General features: G+C 41.4%; 2 protein-coding genes across 3 annotated transcripts; both read right to left on the bottom strand.

Moving 5' to 3' along the window:
• Positions 1–4,193: 4,193 nt before the first annotated feature.
• LOC135713321 (zinc finger protein 595-like) lies at positions 4,194–6,608 on the bottom strand. 2 transcript variants are annotated; one of them, XM_065236423.1, is made up of 4 exons: positions 6,544–6,608; positions 6,196–6,476; positions 4,833–6,127; positions 4,194–4,762 (listed from the first exon to the last, which is right to left on the bottom strand). In XM_065236423.1, the coding sequence occupies exons 2-4, from the start codon at positions 6,432–6,434 to the stop codon at positions 4,200–4,202; spliced, it is 2,097 nt and encodes a 698-aa protein (XP_065092495.1). In that variant the 5' UTR covers positions 6,435–6,476; positions 6,544–6,608; the 3' UTR covers positions 4,194–4,199. The 2 variants fall into 2 exon arrangements, with proteins under 2 accessions (XP_065092495.1, XP_065092497.1); XM_065236425.1 differs by having other exon boundaries at positions 6,196–6,473; positions 6,544–6,575.
• Positions 6,609–7,971: 1,363 nt separating this feature from the next.
• LOC135713324 (zinc finger protein 595-like) lies at positions 7,972–10,631 on the bottom strand. Its single transcript, XM_065236427.1, has 4 exons — positions 10,556–10,631; positions 10,221–10,503; positions 8,622–9,829; positions 7,972–8,561 (listed from the first exon to the last, which is right to left on the bottom strand). Exons 2-4 carry the CDS (start codon positions 10,499–10,501, stop codon positions 7,999–8,001), a joined length of 2,052 nt encoding a protein of 683 aa, XP_065092499.1. The 5' UTR covers positions 10,502–10,503; positions 10,556–10,631; the 3' UTR covers positions 7,972–7,998.
• Between the last annotated feature and the right edge of the window lie 6,740 nt (positions 10,632–17,371).

Below are 17,371 nucleotides of genomic sequence, written 5' to 3'. Positions count from 1 at the left end.
CGTGAGCTCGTGCGAGTGATGGTGGTCAGGTCATTCTTGAATTAGATAGCGATGAACCGGACGTTTCCAGTTAGTGATTCCACCTCCACACTAAGGGCCTCGATGATAGAAGTGCGGATATAGAGCAGCGTGCAGAACTTGGTTCCTTTCTTGATGATCGCAACATCACCCGCTCTCCTGGAATCGATACGATTAAGCCGGATAATGTGGTGATCATGCAAACAAAAGCTGTCACCGGATTTGAGATGGGTCTCTGTTAGGAGGGCCACGTCGGTATTGTGCTTGCCGAGGAAGTCAGCAAGCTCGAGCTTTTTTTCATGCAAGCGTTCCACGTGACGATAGTTATCGGTTTAGACGCCATAATGAATAATAAACGTACAGAGCACTTGGATCTGTTCGGGCTTGTTGTGACACTGACGAAGAGCGTTGGTCATGTCGACGAAAACCTTCATCAGCTCATCAGCAGAGAAGAGGATCGGGATTGACGTTTTGTGCTGATGATTGCCTCCAGAATCCAGTGGGGATGGGGAGCTTTGTCCAGCAGAAGCACCAGACGTTTCTTGACGAGGGCTCGATTGCACCCGCGGATTTGCTAAACCGTGTTACGTAGCACGAAGAGGCAGGAAGTCCTCCACTCTGAATGCCGGCGTTTTGTCCTTCTTCCGTCATGGTTGGTTTCTTATGGACGCCTGCTTTCGGATCCACTTGAAATTTTCGCATTTGGAGCACTGTTTGTCGGACCCTTGCTGAGCGCCACCACAGTTGGCGCATTTAGTCGTTTCCGACTCGTCGAGAGCACACTCGGAGGAACATTTGCCACAGCGCGGCTTGATGTAGCAGTTTCGGGTGCCGTGGCCTAAATTCAGGCAACGCTGACACTCTTAATAAAAATGTTATGGTTAATTTGCTTAACGACGTGTTCGGGGTATCATCCAAACCATTTGTTGAATAGTTCAATTTGGGTTATCGTTCGTTCATGGTATTTTTATTAGGGACTGGGTGACGTCGTGACCACGGTATGGCTCCCATAAGACAATGATGAAATTGATGGAGCGGATGGCCTTCAACGCATTGAGCGTCACCGTTCTCTTATGGAAAAGCACCAAGAAAGGGCAATCCGGTACTTCTTGACGAAAGACAGCAGTTGGGGCTAGCTTGTGGCGGTCCTTGATTTCCGCTTCGATTAACTTCGGGTCGAAGCTCGGTAAACCTCGGATCAGAGTTGCGACCTATCACAATCACGATCGCCAAACAGCTGATTGTAGTAACGCTTTGTACATTCCTATCAATGTGCTCGTCGAAGCTCTCTCCATGACCATCAATAAAGTTGAGGAAAGAAGTAAAAAGCAACTGGTGAATGTCGTCTTCTGTTGTGATCCATCACCGATCTGGTCATTCCCGACAATCACGACACTCATCTGTGCTCGTTTTGAAACAGTTGCTGCTTTGTTTGCTTATTTGAGTGTGTTGGTGAGTGAGCCCAACAGCTTCCGTTTCATGTTGCCTGCTTTGTTTGTAACTCACACAGTCGCGCCTGCCGAGACGAACTTGGAATGCGTAGGCATTGTTTTCATTTTCTTCTGTCGTTTCGCTTTTTCTCATGATCGTACCATAGAGGTAACTCTAAGACCAGAAGGTCCCGAAGAAACGAGCTCAACTTTTTGGCTCAGCTCTGGTACTATCTTCGGTCCCAAGCTAATCGATGCACCCCTCGAAACATATAAAAATCCACGAACCCCTAATTTTATCTGTCAAACTTTCATAGCGAATCAAAACAAACATAGTGTAGTACTGGAATTTATACTAGAATGGGGTACTGGGGGTACGTTAATCGATTTGCTTGGGACCCATAGGCTAGTCAAGTAATGAGCCAATTTAAAATCGTTAGTTTCGTATTGATTGTTGATCGTAATGCAGAAGTCTTCACTGTTTTCGTTGTGCTTTTCATCATCAGCAGCGAGTGTAACGTTTTGCTTGTGAGCAGCGACCATTACTGGTGATTGTTGTTTGCCATGGCTCTAACTCTCACTGTGTGACAAAAAGATCCGTCAGCGATAGTCGGTTGATGCGAAGTCGAGTGTCACGTGAGTGTCATGATATTTTGCATCACTGCCTCGGATGACCACTTTGAAGGGCTTCTCGCCTGGGATATCGTGAGTGAAGAATTCCGCCTTGGACTTCTTCAGGTAAGATGTGGCCAGTTCATATTCCACTTTCGTGCGGAGCATCACCTTGGTTCTGATTCTACTGAGCTTGAACTCAGCTTTAATGCCCATTGACGCGAAGCTAGCGATGAGCGTGTTAAGGGGTGCATTTTTCACTACCAACGGTGGTAGTTTGACGTTTGCCGCACTTGGGCTATCATTACACTTATAGTACGTTCAGACTACAGAGTTATAACATGTTACAGTGCTATCTTGCTGGTGGTTTCTGTTCTGCAATTATTTGACAACCGTTATAACATGTTATAACTCTCCAGTCTGGACAGCGTTTTACACCATTGGTTCTTCCTCCTTCTCTTACTGCGCTTGTTCGTTGCCGCTGGCTGGGCGTTTATTTCATCGGTGGGTAGAGTAGCGAACCTATTCAAAATAGGTACACCACACGAGCTAGCTTCACAGGGATCTTCCGATCATTGAATGCTCCGCAAGTGATTTCGTCCCATTGTGGGACACACTCACAGACACCCGAAACCGGACAACGTTTGCGAACGTTTGAAACAAACTAGAAACTTTCGAACAACTCGACAGAGCGAGCAAAACTGAATTGTACTGCTTGACGGTCAAGCAGAGGATGATGACATAGGTATAAGCTATACCACCGACAAACCGACATGACACTTAATTCTGGCTTATGCCCGATTTAGTTGTGCAGTGATCCGAACTGTCAAAACCAAAGGTTTTTTTTGATCTAGATAAAAATTATTTGTTCAGAATAGATCAGACACGAACCAATTCATAACTTTTGCATGCAGGTTCATGGCTTAGCTAAATATTTTCTGCGAACACGGAGCCAGATGTCAGTAGTGTGCTTTGGTTAAATTTTTTATTGTTTTTGCTATTGTCATTCATGTCGGTTTGTCGGTGGCTATACCACCCATAATCGCATATCAGTCCTATCTTTGCTTGATTCCCTATCAAAATGGGACTGATATGCGATTATCGGCAGTGTATTTATTTGTAGCTAAATTTTCACTTGTTTTCAAAGCACTGTTAGTTGCCATGGAATTTCCCCAAACAAACCATTAAGATTTAAGATCAGATCTACTTTAAATTTTTGACGTAGGACTACGTCTGTGATTTCTATATGAGGGTACACTATGTGAAAACCGAAAATAGAACATGTAACGAAATTATGAAAGATTTTGAACAATAATAACTCAGCTGCCCGTGGACCAATTTCAATAATTTTATCCCTAATGGATCAGAAATATTTCTACGCATCGATAACAATGCTTCTGACTGTTTATTTTGAACAAGAAACTATTGAAACGTGGTAAATGTCAAGCATTGTCCAAAAGCGTCGAAATAACTAACAAATCCACCAATTACGTACATGCATATGCTGCTTCCCCTTACACAGTCATCAGAAAGTCGTTAGTAGATGAAACAAGTCGAAGTGGCATTCGCCTCCTATCTTCGGGCGTGTGTAAATAGGGAGGATGCAATTGCGCAATATTTTACACACTCATCGCCATATTCAGAACCACAATGGTGCCCCCAACGACCACACAAAATGCTCTCCAGAGTTGCAATTTTGTAACCAAACTTGAAAGCAGGGGTCCAAGTGATTTTAATACAAAAGCTTTTGTGCCGTTTTCAAATGTTACGCGAGACATATTCTATAGGTTTAGTTTGACAAACTGTGATGTTTGAAATAAACTAAAACATTAGAGTGCTTTTGTTGTCATTTTCGACAATAAAAAAATGCGGCTTTCATAGGGAAAGCTTTCCAATAATTTTTAAACCATTGTAGGTAGATCCATAAGTGTGAGAAGAGCTTGCTTACCTGAATTGTTGTTATAGTACACCTTGAATAAAATATGTATAGCTTCTTGCGCTTGAAAGGTGCATTCACTTGATCTCAATTTAACGCTATTCAATCAAGCAATCTCTATGAGAATCGCACTATGCTGAACAGCATCATGGCTGTGATATCTCTTTTACGCTTCATTCCAACATTCAGCCATTCACTGACTTTTATTCCCCATCCTGGTTCTCCACGCACGTGGCTCTATGGCGGTAATACGTCGACGTTTCCTTGAATCCCTTGCCACAGGTCTGACACAGGAATGCCTTCTCACCGGTATGGATATTGCGGCGATGGTTTTCCATGGCGCCCTTTTGGTGGAAGGTTTTCGCGCAGAATTCACAGTTGAACTTTTTCACCTCTTTGTGCAGACTTTGGTGGCGGCTAAGGTTGGCCCGGTTCGCGAAACGACTGTTGCACAGCTTGCAAGCGTACTTCTTTTCCGTTCCGTGCACCTTGACCATGTGGGTATCCAATTGGCCTCGCGAACTTTGCTGTTCATCGCAGATGACGCACTGCAACTTGGTCGATCGGGAAGTCCGCTGGTCGCAATGCTTGTAATATTTGTGCATCTGCATCTGACTAGGGGATAGAAATTTTTCCGGACAGAAGGGACACTGCGTGTACGGGTAGTCCTCCTTTGAATGATGCTCGTCGATGTGAGCTTGCAAATCCTGCGAGATGTTACTGACTGTCGAACATAGTGCGCACTTCCACAACCGTATCGTTGGACCTAATAGAATCGAAATGGAACTAACGTTAACGATTATTGGCTCACCAGTTAAAAGGGCTAGAACAGTTACCTTTTATTTTCAACTTATGTTGGGTCCTATGCCGATAATAGGTACTCTTATCCTTGAGTGGAATATTGCACTTGTTGCAATAGTAGGGCATCTCGCCCTGATGGTCGCCCTGAATGTGTTTGTTCAAATCGGTGATAATTTTGAACCGAAGTCCACACGTGTCACACTTGTACGGTTGTTCTCCCGTGTGGGTTAACATATGTCGATGCAAACTATTCCTGTAGCCAAGTTTTTTATGGCAAATCTTACACTCTATAGCTTTTTCATTTTCGTGTACAACGAGTTTATGCTCTGCGGCAGACGCTATCGAGCCAAACACTTTGCCACATTGTTCACACTGAATGTTCCGGAGTCTTTTCTTCTGCGGTAGATGCTTATCAGGTGCTCCGTGGGCTTGCGTTTCGTGTACTTCAACCGCTCTCCTGGTGCAGTATCGAAGCGTACAAAAGTTGCACTGAAGCGGTCGAATGCTTGAATCATGAAAACTGAGATGCTCGTTGTAGGATTGGATCGTTTTCAGTTGCTTCCCATCGCAGTGCGGGCAAATGTAGTCAACTTTACCGGCGTGTTCCTCCGCCAGATGTGCTATCAGGTGGTCCATATCTGCCAATTCGATTGGACAAATGTAGCATGTTTTAGCCGCGATCGTCCTGAGGGGAAACTTATTCGAAGGCGACATTTTCTGGACCTTCTCTTTCAATTTTCTCTTAACGACACTACGTTTCTTCGGCGTCGTTGGTTGGCTCACCGCAATATCCGGTTTCGCTGCTCTCTTCAAAGCCTTCAGCTTCTTAGTTTTTGTAATAACCCGTTTCCTCTCCCGGACTGGCTCTGATGGTTTATCAACCACTGCTTCATTACTCATCTCAAGTAGCATTGTCTCCTCTTCCACAATAGCTTCCTTTGGCAAGTCCTGTAGATTATCCTCTTGCTTCGAATATACTTCCTCGCTCTCCTCTTTGATTCCCTCAACGATAACCAGAATACTGTCCAACGGTTCTATCGGTTCCACCAGCTCCAAAGGAGTTTGCAACCGCAGAATGTTCTTATGCCGAGCCTCCATCATAAAGAACTGATTCTGGATCGCCCTCACCAAATCTACCTTAACCAAACATTCGCTACAAATCGAAAGAAATCGGGGATCCTCTTCAGGCTTCAAACGGATCTTTATCGTTTGCAATATAGCTCCATACAGAGACTGTCCACTAAAAGACCCATCCAGTCGATACATCTGCGAAGTCGATTCGAAGCGTTGACACAGTCGGCAACAGTCTAAATTTACGCGCTGGCCAATTCTGCGAAATCAAACAAATTCCATCGAAACAACGAATCAAAAATATATGAAAAAATCACAAAAACTCACCGATTGACAAAAACTGTAGGGTCCTGGTAGCCACCGTTGTGCGGATAGGGAAAGTGGTCGAAACAAATATGCAGTTCATCGTCGTTGGCGGCCAGGTGATTGAGATCTTTGAGTGCCTGAGGAATCGCACCGGTTCCGGCTTTAATTGCATCCCGCCAGCGTGTGCGAATGGTGCGACTCAGTGGAAATTTAACCAGCACGAACCTGCCCGAAGGGCACCGATCAATGCAACAGGGCATCTTGGCGAGGGCTTGATTTTCAGGAAATCTGGAAGCAAACTACTTACTCACGTTCAGGTCAAGCTGAGGCTAATGATTATCCTTTACACAAAAATAAGACCGATAATACCTATACGTAATTTTGAGAAAACATCTCCATAATTTAGTCAACAAAAGTTATAATATTTTGAATGGTTTGACAAAACGGCGACACCACAAACAGGGTGATCCACATAGGTCACGATTAGCATAAAAGGTGGGAACATGAGCTAAATCGGGAATCGAAAAGTAAATACTAGATGCACTCAAAAATATTACTAAACTATGATTGATTAAAATTAGATAATTTTATGAATAGGCAATATATATTATATCAGTGCCAACATTTCAAAGGGGCGTAATTGCTTTTGTAAATAATGACTTTAGCCATCAATTTCTCGCGAATGAAATCTTACCTCTTCAAAATAACAATGCTAGCTGGTAGAGGAAACATTCCTCTACCTACTGGTGTCATTATTTTTCATGAGTGAGCTCTTATTCGCGAGAAATCGATGGCTAAAGCCATTGTTTACAAATGCAATTACGCCCCTTTGAAATGTTTGCACTGATATGGTCTGAATAAGATGTGTCTTCAAAATTATACCAAGTCAGGGGAAACATGTCAGAAGGGTATAACTCGAAACGTAAACAATGACTTTCAACGTCGATTTCTCTTGAACGACCACACTCCCACGGAATCTGACTACACCAGCTCATAGAACAAACATTGCTCTGCGAGATGTTTTAGTTAGTTTGAGTGGGTGTGTTGTCATTCGTAAGAAACCGACGATCCAATTCATTGTTTACGTTTCGAGTTAGACCCTTCTGACATGTTTCCCCTGAAGTCTGTATAACAGTGTGGAATTTGTCCATTGTATTTGTTTTGACAAGCTGCTTCTTGCTGCAAATTCAACATAACCATTTTAAGAAGAGAAAAATTGACATCTTGCTTCTTCCAGATTCATTAAAATGTCTCAAGATTCAAAAGAATAGTAAAAAACAATTCAAGCTAAAACAGTTATTTTGCTACTGAAGATAAATCCAATGCTGAACTATTCACCTATTCTCGAGAATAAGTGGTTAAGTTCAAAGAGTATACCCCGTACAGACTATGGCTTAAATCATGCAATATAGGCTGTCTTGCAATGAGCACTCATACATCTAGTTTTCACTGGAAATCCTATGTATGAGTGCTCATTGCAAGACAGCCTATATTACATGATATAAGCCATAGCCTGTACGGGGTATAAAAGTAACCAACGAGGAAGTTAAAGTTAGTTGTATTATACAATATTTTAAAATTCATTAAAAGCTTCTCTGGTATACTTCAAGATATTCTATTCTTAAAAAAAATTGCTTGATAAAGGAATTTTAAAAGTCTGATAATTCCAGGTTTTTCCAGGTAAAATGAAGATTCCAGAATTTTCAGGCTTTCCCAGGTAGTAGACACCCTGTTCAACTCTACTGGCCGTGATATTTTACTTCTAGAATCTATGAAACAAACCTCTATCGGGTGCTTTATAACGTTGACATCATTGCTCGTTTATTATTCTGCATCCTGCTTCTCCATGCACGTGGCCTTATGGCGATAGTACATAGACGTTTCTTTGAATCCCTTTCCACAGCCCTCACACTCAAATGCTTTCTCACCGGTATGGACGCTGCGGCGATGGTTCTCCATGGCCACCTTTTGATGGAAGCTTTTCGCACAGAACTCACAGGCGAATTTCTTCACTTCTTTGTGCAGGTCCTGGTGGCGGATTAAGTTTCTTTCGATCGTGAAACGGCTGTCGCACAGTTTGCAGGCGTACTTCTTCTCCGCCCCGTGCACTTTGGTCATGTGGGAGTCCAGATGGTATCGCGTGCGCTGCTGATCACCGCAAATGGTGCACAGCAGCTTGGTCGATCGGGAAGTCCGCTGGTCGCAATGCTTCGTGTACTTGTGCATATGCATCTGATTAGGGGTTACAAATTTATCCGAGCAAAAAGGACAGGGCGTGTAAGGGTAGTCCTGGCTCGGATGCTGCTCGTCGATGTGAGCTTGCAGATCCGGCGGCGATTCAAATGTTATCGGGCAAAGACCACACCTAAAAGTCCGTTTTGCTGGACCTGCGGAAAGTGAAGTTGAATCATTGATTAAGTCGTTCACTCGTAAATGAGACAATTTACCTTGTTTGAATTTATGCTGAGTTCTATGCCGCTGGTAGGCATTCTTGTCTTTCAGTGGAAGATTGCACTTGAAGCAATAGTAAGGCATCTTGCCCTCATGATCGCTTTGAACGTGCTTATTCAAATCGGTGACAATTTTGAACTGGAGCCCACACGTGTCACATTTGTAGGGATGCTCCCCTGTGTGAGTTAGCATGTGTCGGTTCAGGTTGCTTTTGTGACTGAATGCCTTAAGGCAAATCTTGCATTGCGCAGCTATTCCCTGCTGGTGTACAACCAACTTATGCTCTTGGATAGACGATGTCGAATTGAAAACCTTACCACAATGTTCACACTGAATCTGTCGGTTTCTTTTCTTCTGTGGCTGATGCTTACGGGGGGCTCCATGTGCTCGCGTTTCATGTACTTCTAGCCCCTTCCTTGTGCTGTACCGAAGCGTACAGAAGTTACACTGAAGCGGTCGACCACTTGAATCATGCAAACTGAGATGACCGTTGTAGGATAGGACCGTTTTCAGCTGCTTCCCATCGCAGTGCGGGCAAATGTAATCAATTTTACCAGCGTGTTTCTCCGTCAGGTGTGCCAGCAGATGTTCCGCATCTGCCAATACCGTTGGACAGATGTAGCAAGTTTTCGCCGCAACCGTGCGCAAGCGGATCGTCTTCAAAGTCGATATTTGATGGACCTTATCTTCAACTTTTCTTTTAACGACCACACGTTTCTTCGGCTTAACAGCATCACTTTCATCTACTTTTACTTCGCCTTGCTCCTCTAACTTTATAACCAACTGCGTGTCCGCCTGTACAGTTTTGTCACCCATATTAGCTTTCATTTTCTCATCCTTTACAATAGTTTCTTCAGATAATCCTTCTTCCTTAATTATCATCTCTTCGCCGATAACCATATTATTTACGGCAGGTTCCACCAGCTCCAAAGGAGTTTGCTCTTGCAGAAAGCACCCATGGCATGCTGCTAGTATGAGGTACTTATTTTGAATTACCTTCACCAAATCCACCTTCACCAGACAGCTGTGACAGATCGAAAGAAATCGTGGATCCTCTTCCTGTTTCAAACGAATCTTCATCGTTTGCAGTATAGCCTCATTGAGATGCTGCCCACTAATTTTGCCATCCAGTGAGTACATCTGCGAAGTTGATTCGAAACGATGGCACAGACGGCAACAGGTTAGATCCACCCGCTTTCCAGTGCTGGAAAAAGTTACTTTTATTGTATTTTGCATTTCTAACTTGACTCCTCACAAGTGCGGAATCGCTGATAAAAGTGGTGTCTTCTTATGAACTAAGGAAAAATTGTGCCGAAGGCACTAACACGATTTAACAAAAAAGCGCTACCTACATAGGGGAAATGTCTCTAATGTTGGCCTATCTAAGATTGGGCCCATCGCTAAAAATCTGCTATTTATCAATTTTATCTAGATGAACGCGTTATTGGGACGTTACTAATGGATATTTTTGGTTGCTATTGAAAATTTTGTCGATTGCTGAATTTTTGTATGGGCCCAAATTAGGGACACTTAGGCCGACATTACCTGCATTTCCCCTATTTAACTTTTACTACTAACAGATCGTCAAAACTCACCGATTGACGAAAACCGTCGGATCCTGGTAGCCACGATCGTTCGGGTCGGGAAAGTGACCCAGACAAATCTCCAGATCCAGTTGAGCACCGGTGGCATTGTATCTTTTCATTTTGCCCAAAGCATTCTTGCTCCAAGGGTCCTTTAGGTCGCTGAGCGCGGAAGGAGTCGTACCGGTTCCGGCTTTGATAGCATCCCGCCAGCGTGTCTGAATTACGAGGCTCGGTGGGAATTTGACTAACCCAAATTTACCCGGAGGACACTGGTCGATGCAGCAGGGCATAGCTGAAAGATGGCTTTTTAAAGAAAAAGCTTCCAAAATGTCCAAAACAGTTACCTTTTTTTTCGTGGATTTCTAGAAAAACAGAATTTGGAAAAAATGTCCGTGTTGTTTGACAACAAAATCTTTTTTGACAAAACTAACAGGGTGATCCGAACAATGATACCCACGACATTCTCAAGATGGGTAGAAACCCTGCATAAAGGTGGGAACATATCATCAGCTTCCCTAAAATGTGTGTACACAGCAAAAAAAATGTAATATCGATCAATGTAATTCAAGCTGATGTATTAAATAATGATGTAATCGAGGATGTAATAGCAGAAAGCAGATATAATATTAAATCAATGGATGTAATTTTGCTCGCAAAATCGATGTACATCGTATTGCGCGTTTCACACCAAATTGGACTAATAAGCGCGTTTTCACTTATTAAAAAGTGTGATAAAACTACAAATTTGCGTCTAATCGTCTTGGTGTCTTCGGTGCACTTATTTCTTATGATGCAAGCAATAAATGCTCCCAAGACATCAAAACGATTTGACGGAAACGTGCACTTTTATCACACTTTTTACATTTTTGGGACAGTCCATGGTTTCAGATGCAATCAGCAATACAACCATAGAGGTAACTCTAAGACCACTGGGTCCCGAAGAAAATCATTATTATTTTTGGCTCACTCAGTACCAGAACAACGGTCCCAAGCAGTCCCAAGCTATTTCACTCACCCCTGCATGTTCTGCATGAATCCACACACCCCTGATTTTATTTGTCAAACTTTCATAGCGAATCAAAACTAACATAGTGTAGTAATAGAATTTCAACTAGAATAGGGTACGTTAATCGTTTGCTTGGGACCAATAGGCTACTAAATTGGTGAGCCAATTTAAAATCGTTAGTTTCGTATTGATGTTGATACAACGTTATATTACATAACCGATGGATTGACCTGGTTGCAGCAGTTTGGATGTAATATTCAACAACTTTTTTTCTGTGCAAGCTCGGTAATGGCGGCCTGTTTGTTTGCATAAATTTATCCTTCCCCATGGTGGGTATATAAATGGTGATACAGATTTGTCACTATATAGGGGAGGAGGTCACGGGGGAGGGGGAGGAGTGCGGTTTTAGAGCAAATTGTAAACAAACTCGGTCACTGTCCCATACAAAAATCCAACATTCAGCCATGAATTTGACACCTATATGTAGTTATCTTGTCCTTCACTGTGCTTTTTGACACTAACTGGAGGGCGTATGTTGTTCCATTTTCTTCTGTTCCTGGAAGAGGGTAAGAGAGGGGTCAAGATCTAAACATCCAGGTCGGACTGGCTGGTTTTAAGCCAAACTGTAAAAGCCAGAGCCAATCGAACAACGTCTATCTTGATTGCATTGGCAGTATTGCTAGAAATCACCTAGGTATAGGTTGCCAAGGCAGTTTATTTTGAATCAGCTCCTCTCTTATACTAGTTTACGGCCACCTCCGGTCTAGGCGAGTAAAGGCCGGCGCACATTAGATACGTTTTCGGGTTTTTTGACAGATAATGCATGGGCTAACTGTCAAAAAACCTGAAAACGTATCAATTGTGCGCCGGCCTTAAGAGAGGTGCCACAGTTGGAAGAAGTGTTAGTTTGTTTACTAAAATGAACCGCCCATTTTGTTATGGCAAGTTTTGCTATCCAGCTTTCCATGCTCGGTAATACACACAAAAAACAAAAATTGTACCAGTAAAAATATTGACCTTTCAATTTAAAAGTATCAACAAATTCGTTACCCTAACTACGAAGATATTTATTTTAACAATGTAATTTTCAATTCAAAAACGAATGTTTTGATTTTATCTTGTAGATTTAAAAGCGCAAATTTTCAAATCGAAAATTGTTTTACTGTCAAAATTACTTCTTCATGGGTAGATTTCTACCTTTTATGGGTTACTCTACGCTAGCGTGAGTAGATAAAGACAAAACGCGCCAAACAATAGGTGGAACATTTTACCGACCCATGCAACAGTTCAGTATTGAAATTATTCCCTGTCTCGATCAAGAATAAAATATTGTATCTTTCAGTAGAATCCGGTCGTCCATTAGAACGTGAAAACCTACCTGGAACTACCTGAAGGACGTCTATACGGCTCTAGAAACGAGCAGCTCGCCAATGCCGGTAGTGGAATGGAACACGAACACAAGAAACTCTCGAACAGACGCAAACCTCCGACAAAGATTCCAGTAAGTGACCTTAAATTTCCTCCTGCTTTGACAAGATTATTTCAGATTACCCCTCACTTTTACACTCTCATTAATTTCTATATACCATTCTAGATTAGATCCACGACGCTTCGCTGGCTGCTTCCCACAGAGAACATGTCCTCAGCGAAGCCACCAGTTAACTGAGTTTTGTTGCTCCGTACTGGACCATAACAGACATGGATGATGCAGTTCAAAATCTGACTGCTGCTATGCGACGTCTATCTAACCATACAAAAATCTAATAATTATCATAGAAACTGTAAAAACATTCAATATAAAAACATAAATTTATTTTTGGAACATGAAATTGTAGCACAAAAATAGGAATTTTATAATTAATAGATTTTTAAATGAAAAATTTGATTGTTATGATTGAAAATGCTGGTATTCATACTGAAAATAGTGATTTTTTTAATTCGAAATGGTACATATTATTGTAACAGTAAGGAACTTTTATGTTAATAGTTTGTTTTGGTTAAAAAATAATCGACTTTTAATTTCAACACTGTGATGCTTTTGATTTGACAGTAGTACAATTCATTTTGAAAGTTCAAACTTTTAAAAGTATTGAGTGGACTACTTTTGATTTGACTGTTGGCTAACTTTTATTTTGAAAGCTAACCGCTTTCTACCAAAAAGAACCAACGCAAACTGTTAATTCTACCAACGATTTTTTTAATTTCATCAACGATAATTTTTTGTGTGTCCTGTTTGTATGAATAAATGTATCCTTCACTGTGCTATCTGGAGGTTCGGATTTTGACTCCTCCCTTTCCCTGTCCCAGGAACAGAAGAAAATGGAACAACATACGCCCTCCAGTTAGTGTCAAAAAGCACAGTGAAGGATACATTCACAGACAAACAGACATAACACTCGCAAATTGTTCATCGAACAAGCATTTAACGGTCAATTTAAAAGTATCGTAGTTGGTAGTACCGCCACCTGTGGCGCGCATAGTCAATTCCCTTGCGTTTGACGTTTACACACTACCGCCATCTGTTCAGCGTACTACCCACCACTGTGTATTCAACAGATGGCGGTAATGTTTTAGCGACGATGTTTAACAGTGAGAAATATTCAATGTGTTATGTCTGTTTGTCTGTGATACATTTATTCATACAAAAAGGCCGCCATTACCGAGCATGGAAAGCTGGATAAGAAATGCTCCTCGTGTTTATTAGCGAAATTCACATCAAAGATTGATTAATTGCGTAGGAAATCAGTTTGGCACGGCATTTGTGACCAGCATACACCCAACCGGTGAACACTCGTGTGTATTTCAGTTACCGTGGGGGCGTAATTTGTGATTAGCCTCGGTCCCTTTCAAATTGTATCATTATTTATGTACGGTCCTTAATATTTGAAATGATGTTTCGCATTCATCTAGTGATGGCCGATTTTCATTCGAATAATCGATTAATCGACTAACGAACCAAACAGTAACATATTTGTAATCGGTTATATCATGCCGATATAAGCATTAACTTCTGCAGAGGATCATCACCGATCGTTTCAAACAAGTTTTGCACTCTCATTGGTGGAAAAATGACTGCACAGCGAACAAAAAATAATCGATTAGTTGTTAATCGAGTAATTAAAAATTGGGACATCTCTGATTTTGGTGTGATTGTTTTGATAAAAAAGCGCGCAAAATTTCATCTCTACCGAGGGGGCAGCAAAACCACAAAATTACCTTGCATACTGGGGGTATTCATTGGATGAAAGGGACCGTGAAAGAGAACACTAAAATAGAAAGTTTTTCTTCCGACAGTTTCATCTTAGTATTCATCTTTGATACACCTTCCGGTCGTATGAAACAGGTCAAAAACTGTCCAAATCCGCAGATAAAATTGTTTGTTTTGAATTTCTGTAAAGCACAATAGTGAACTTTTCGTGAACATTAACGGCAAAGAACTCACCAACACTGGGAGACCGTGAGTTCCTGCCCACCTGTCTTAAAAACATCTCGACCTCCGGTGAAGTGAAAATCGATCGAAACGTCAAATACACTCTCTCTCTCTCTCTCTCTCTCTCTCTCTCGAAACGCTTTTCACGAGCATGTGCATGTGTGAAAAAAGTACACGTAAGCGAAAAACATGCGATCTGCAACATCGTATCTGTTCTGTTATCTGTATCTGTTAACATCGGTTCAAAGCGAAGTGATTTTTTTACGAATTGCGTTTTTTTTCACGCAGGTGAAAAAATCTAAATAGACATTAAAATTAAAAAAAAAAACCGTTAATTTGCACGAAGCATTGTTTAGATTGACGAGAGTCCACGGTATACCCTAAAATCGTAATTCTAACTACGAAAATATTTAATACAACAAGGTAATTTCAAACCAAAAATAAATGTTTTGACTTCAACTTGACACCTCAAAATCACAAATTTTCAAATCGAAAATTGTTCAACTGTCAAAATTGCTTCTTTATGGGAACCCAGAAATGGCAGTTGTTGAATAAACGTGTAAAACGCGAAAAACGGAAGGGGTTTCAACCTCATTTTAAAAGTAAAAGTTATCCCCGAAAAGTGTCCAGATCTGAATTTTAACTGTTTGCAAAATGAAACCCGCGTATTTTTGCACCCATGGAATGTTGAATGCTTCACCGAGCGATAAAATCAAGCCGGAAGGAAAAGAGCAGTTTTCTTTGAGTGGAAGAAGGGGATCAGGCGGACGGGAGTTCGGCACTGCATGATTCGGAGGAATTGGCCAATATGTGAGTCATCTGGGCGTTGTTAAGAAAGTGGTCACCAGCAAGCATGTACACAATTTCACAGATGAGTGGGGATTATACGAGCGTAAGAACGAGAAGGAAACTGCTCAACTGATGGCTTGCCATGGACTCAAATCGACCAAGTCCAACCAAACCTCCCACGTGCAGAAAGTTTATGTGACCACAGGGACATTTTTTCGTTAAACGGCTCGTTTCTACTGTCTCTTCACAGTGCTTCCATCTTAGAATCTGGTGATTTGGCCAGCAAATCGATCTTTCCGGCTGAACAACTGAGCAAACGATTCTCAGATAGTAGCACAAACGAAGTGACAGACGACTAACTGGCGAAGAAATCCATTTAAATAATGTGGTTCACTGTAATAGAATTTTCTTGGAAGCTTGTGCCATCATCCACCAGATGGGTTAGTTTTTTTGTTTTGATTTGAACAAAGTTGATTTTGTGTACAATGATTCTTTGACAGTGTGCAAAGAGTGCGTATCATTTTGTCATTTTTTTATGCATTTCAGTTTTGAGTAGAGTGAAAGAGATAGAACCAAAACATTCTAGTACATTTGGTGAAAATGCTAGTTCAATCTAGTAGTAGTGTTGCCATGTGGTACAATCCAGTAGTAGTGGTGTTGCCATGTGGTACACTGAAAAATTGCAATAGCAGGTTAGTCACCAAAGTTTTCGAGCCGCTCCGTCTGTCACTTCGTTTGTGATAGTAGTTTCCGGTGCTCTTGAATGACCCACCAACCGGTGATTAGGATTCCATTCGAATGCTCAATTCTGCCCATCTTTCCGCTAAACGAACTTGGACCACAAACGAAGTGACAGACGACTAACTGGCGAAGAAATCAATTAAAATAATGTGGTTCGCTGTAATACAATTTTCTTAGAAGCTTGTGCCAACAGCCACCAGATGGGCTAGTATGTTTGTTTTGATTTGAACATAGTTGATTTTGTGTGCAATACGATCTTTGACAGTGTGCAAAGAGTGTATCATTTTGTCATTTTTTTTTATGCATTTCAGTTTAGAGTAGAGTGAAAGACATAGAACCAAAACATTCTAGTACATTTAGTGTTGCCATGTGGTACAATCCAGTAGTAGTGGTGTTGTCATGTGGTACACTGAAAAATTGCATTGGCAGGTGCGTCACCAAAGTTTTCGAGCCGCTCCATTAGTCACTTCGTTTGTGCTTGGACTGTAAAGGGCTGCACCTGCCTGCAGTCTGGATATCTGAGACATCAAGTGCAAATCGCCCTTGGACAATGCCGTCATTCCAATCCACATATTTATTATCGCAATGTTGTAAATTAACATTGAATGTTAACTAATAAACATATATATGAACCATTATATCAAATAATAAAACTTTTAATTTAATATTCATCAGAGTTAAAAATGCTTTTAATGTTAACAGTGCCAGTGGGCAACTTTTGATTTCAAAATGGTGAGGAAAATTGTCTAACTTTCGTTTTGAACGCTAACCGCTTTCTACCAAAAAGAACCAACGCAAACTTTTAATTCTATCGAGGGTTTTTTTTTATTCGAGCTACGATTTTTCTATGTGTGTACCTCATATTACTGAATTCGGTATAAACATGAAAAAATCGAATGTTTTTCAATTTATTAGTTTTACCGAGTGATTTCCACTAATACCCCGTTCACATTACAGCGTATATCACGTGATATACGCTGTCTTGCAATGAGCACTCATACATCTAGTTTTCACTGGAAATCCTATGTATGAGTGCTCATTGCAAGACAGTCTATATTACGTGATATAGGCTGTAATGTGAACGGGGTATAAGAAAAGTACCGAACATCCAGTATGCGATTAATAAGCATAGAGGTAACTCTAATACCCCGTTCACATTACAGCGTATATCACGTGATATACGCTGTCTTGCAA

The sequence above is a fragment of the Ochlerotatus camptorhynchus genome, unplaced genomic scaffold (genome assembly GCF_037179485.1).
Source record: "Ochlerotatus camptorhynchus isolate MF236.1 unplaced genomic scaffold, CSIRO-AGI_Acam_v1.1 ptg000550l, whole genome shotgun sequence".
Classification (NCBI taxonomy): Eukaryota; Metazoa; Arthropoda; class Insecta; order Diptera; family Culicidae; genus Ochlerotatus; species Ochlerotatus camptorhynchus.
Note: the sequence above shows the minus strand (reverse complement) of the source record. Positions and strands in the feature narration are given on the sequence as shown.

Coding starts and splice junctions, on each gene's coding strand:
- LOC135713321 (XM_065236423.1), bottom strand. CDS start 6,434: ATGCCCTGTTGCATTGATCGGTGCCCTTCGGGCAGGTTCGTGCTGGTT. Junction 6,128..6,195: donor CCTACAGTTTTTGTCAATCG/GTGAGTTTTTGT, acceptor TTGATTTCGCAG/AATTGGCCAGCGCGTAAATT. Junction 4,763..4,832: donor ACATAAGTTGAAAATAAAAG/GTAACTGTTCTA, acceptor CGATTCTATTAG/GTCCAACGATACGGTTGTGG.
- LOC135713324 (XM_065236427.1), bottom strand. CDS start 10,501: ATGCCCTGCTGCATCGACCAGTGTCCTCCGGGTAAATTTGGGTTAGTC. Junction 9,830..10,220: donor CCGACGGTTTTCGTCAATCG/GTGAGTTTTGAC, acceptor AACTTTTTCCAG/CACTGGAAAGCGGGTGGATC. Junction 8,562..8,621: donor TCAGCATAAATTCAAACAAG/GTAAATTGTCTC, acceptor CACTTTCCGCAG/GTCCAGCAAAACGGACTTTT.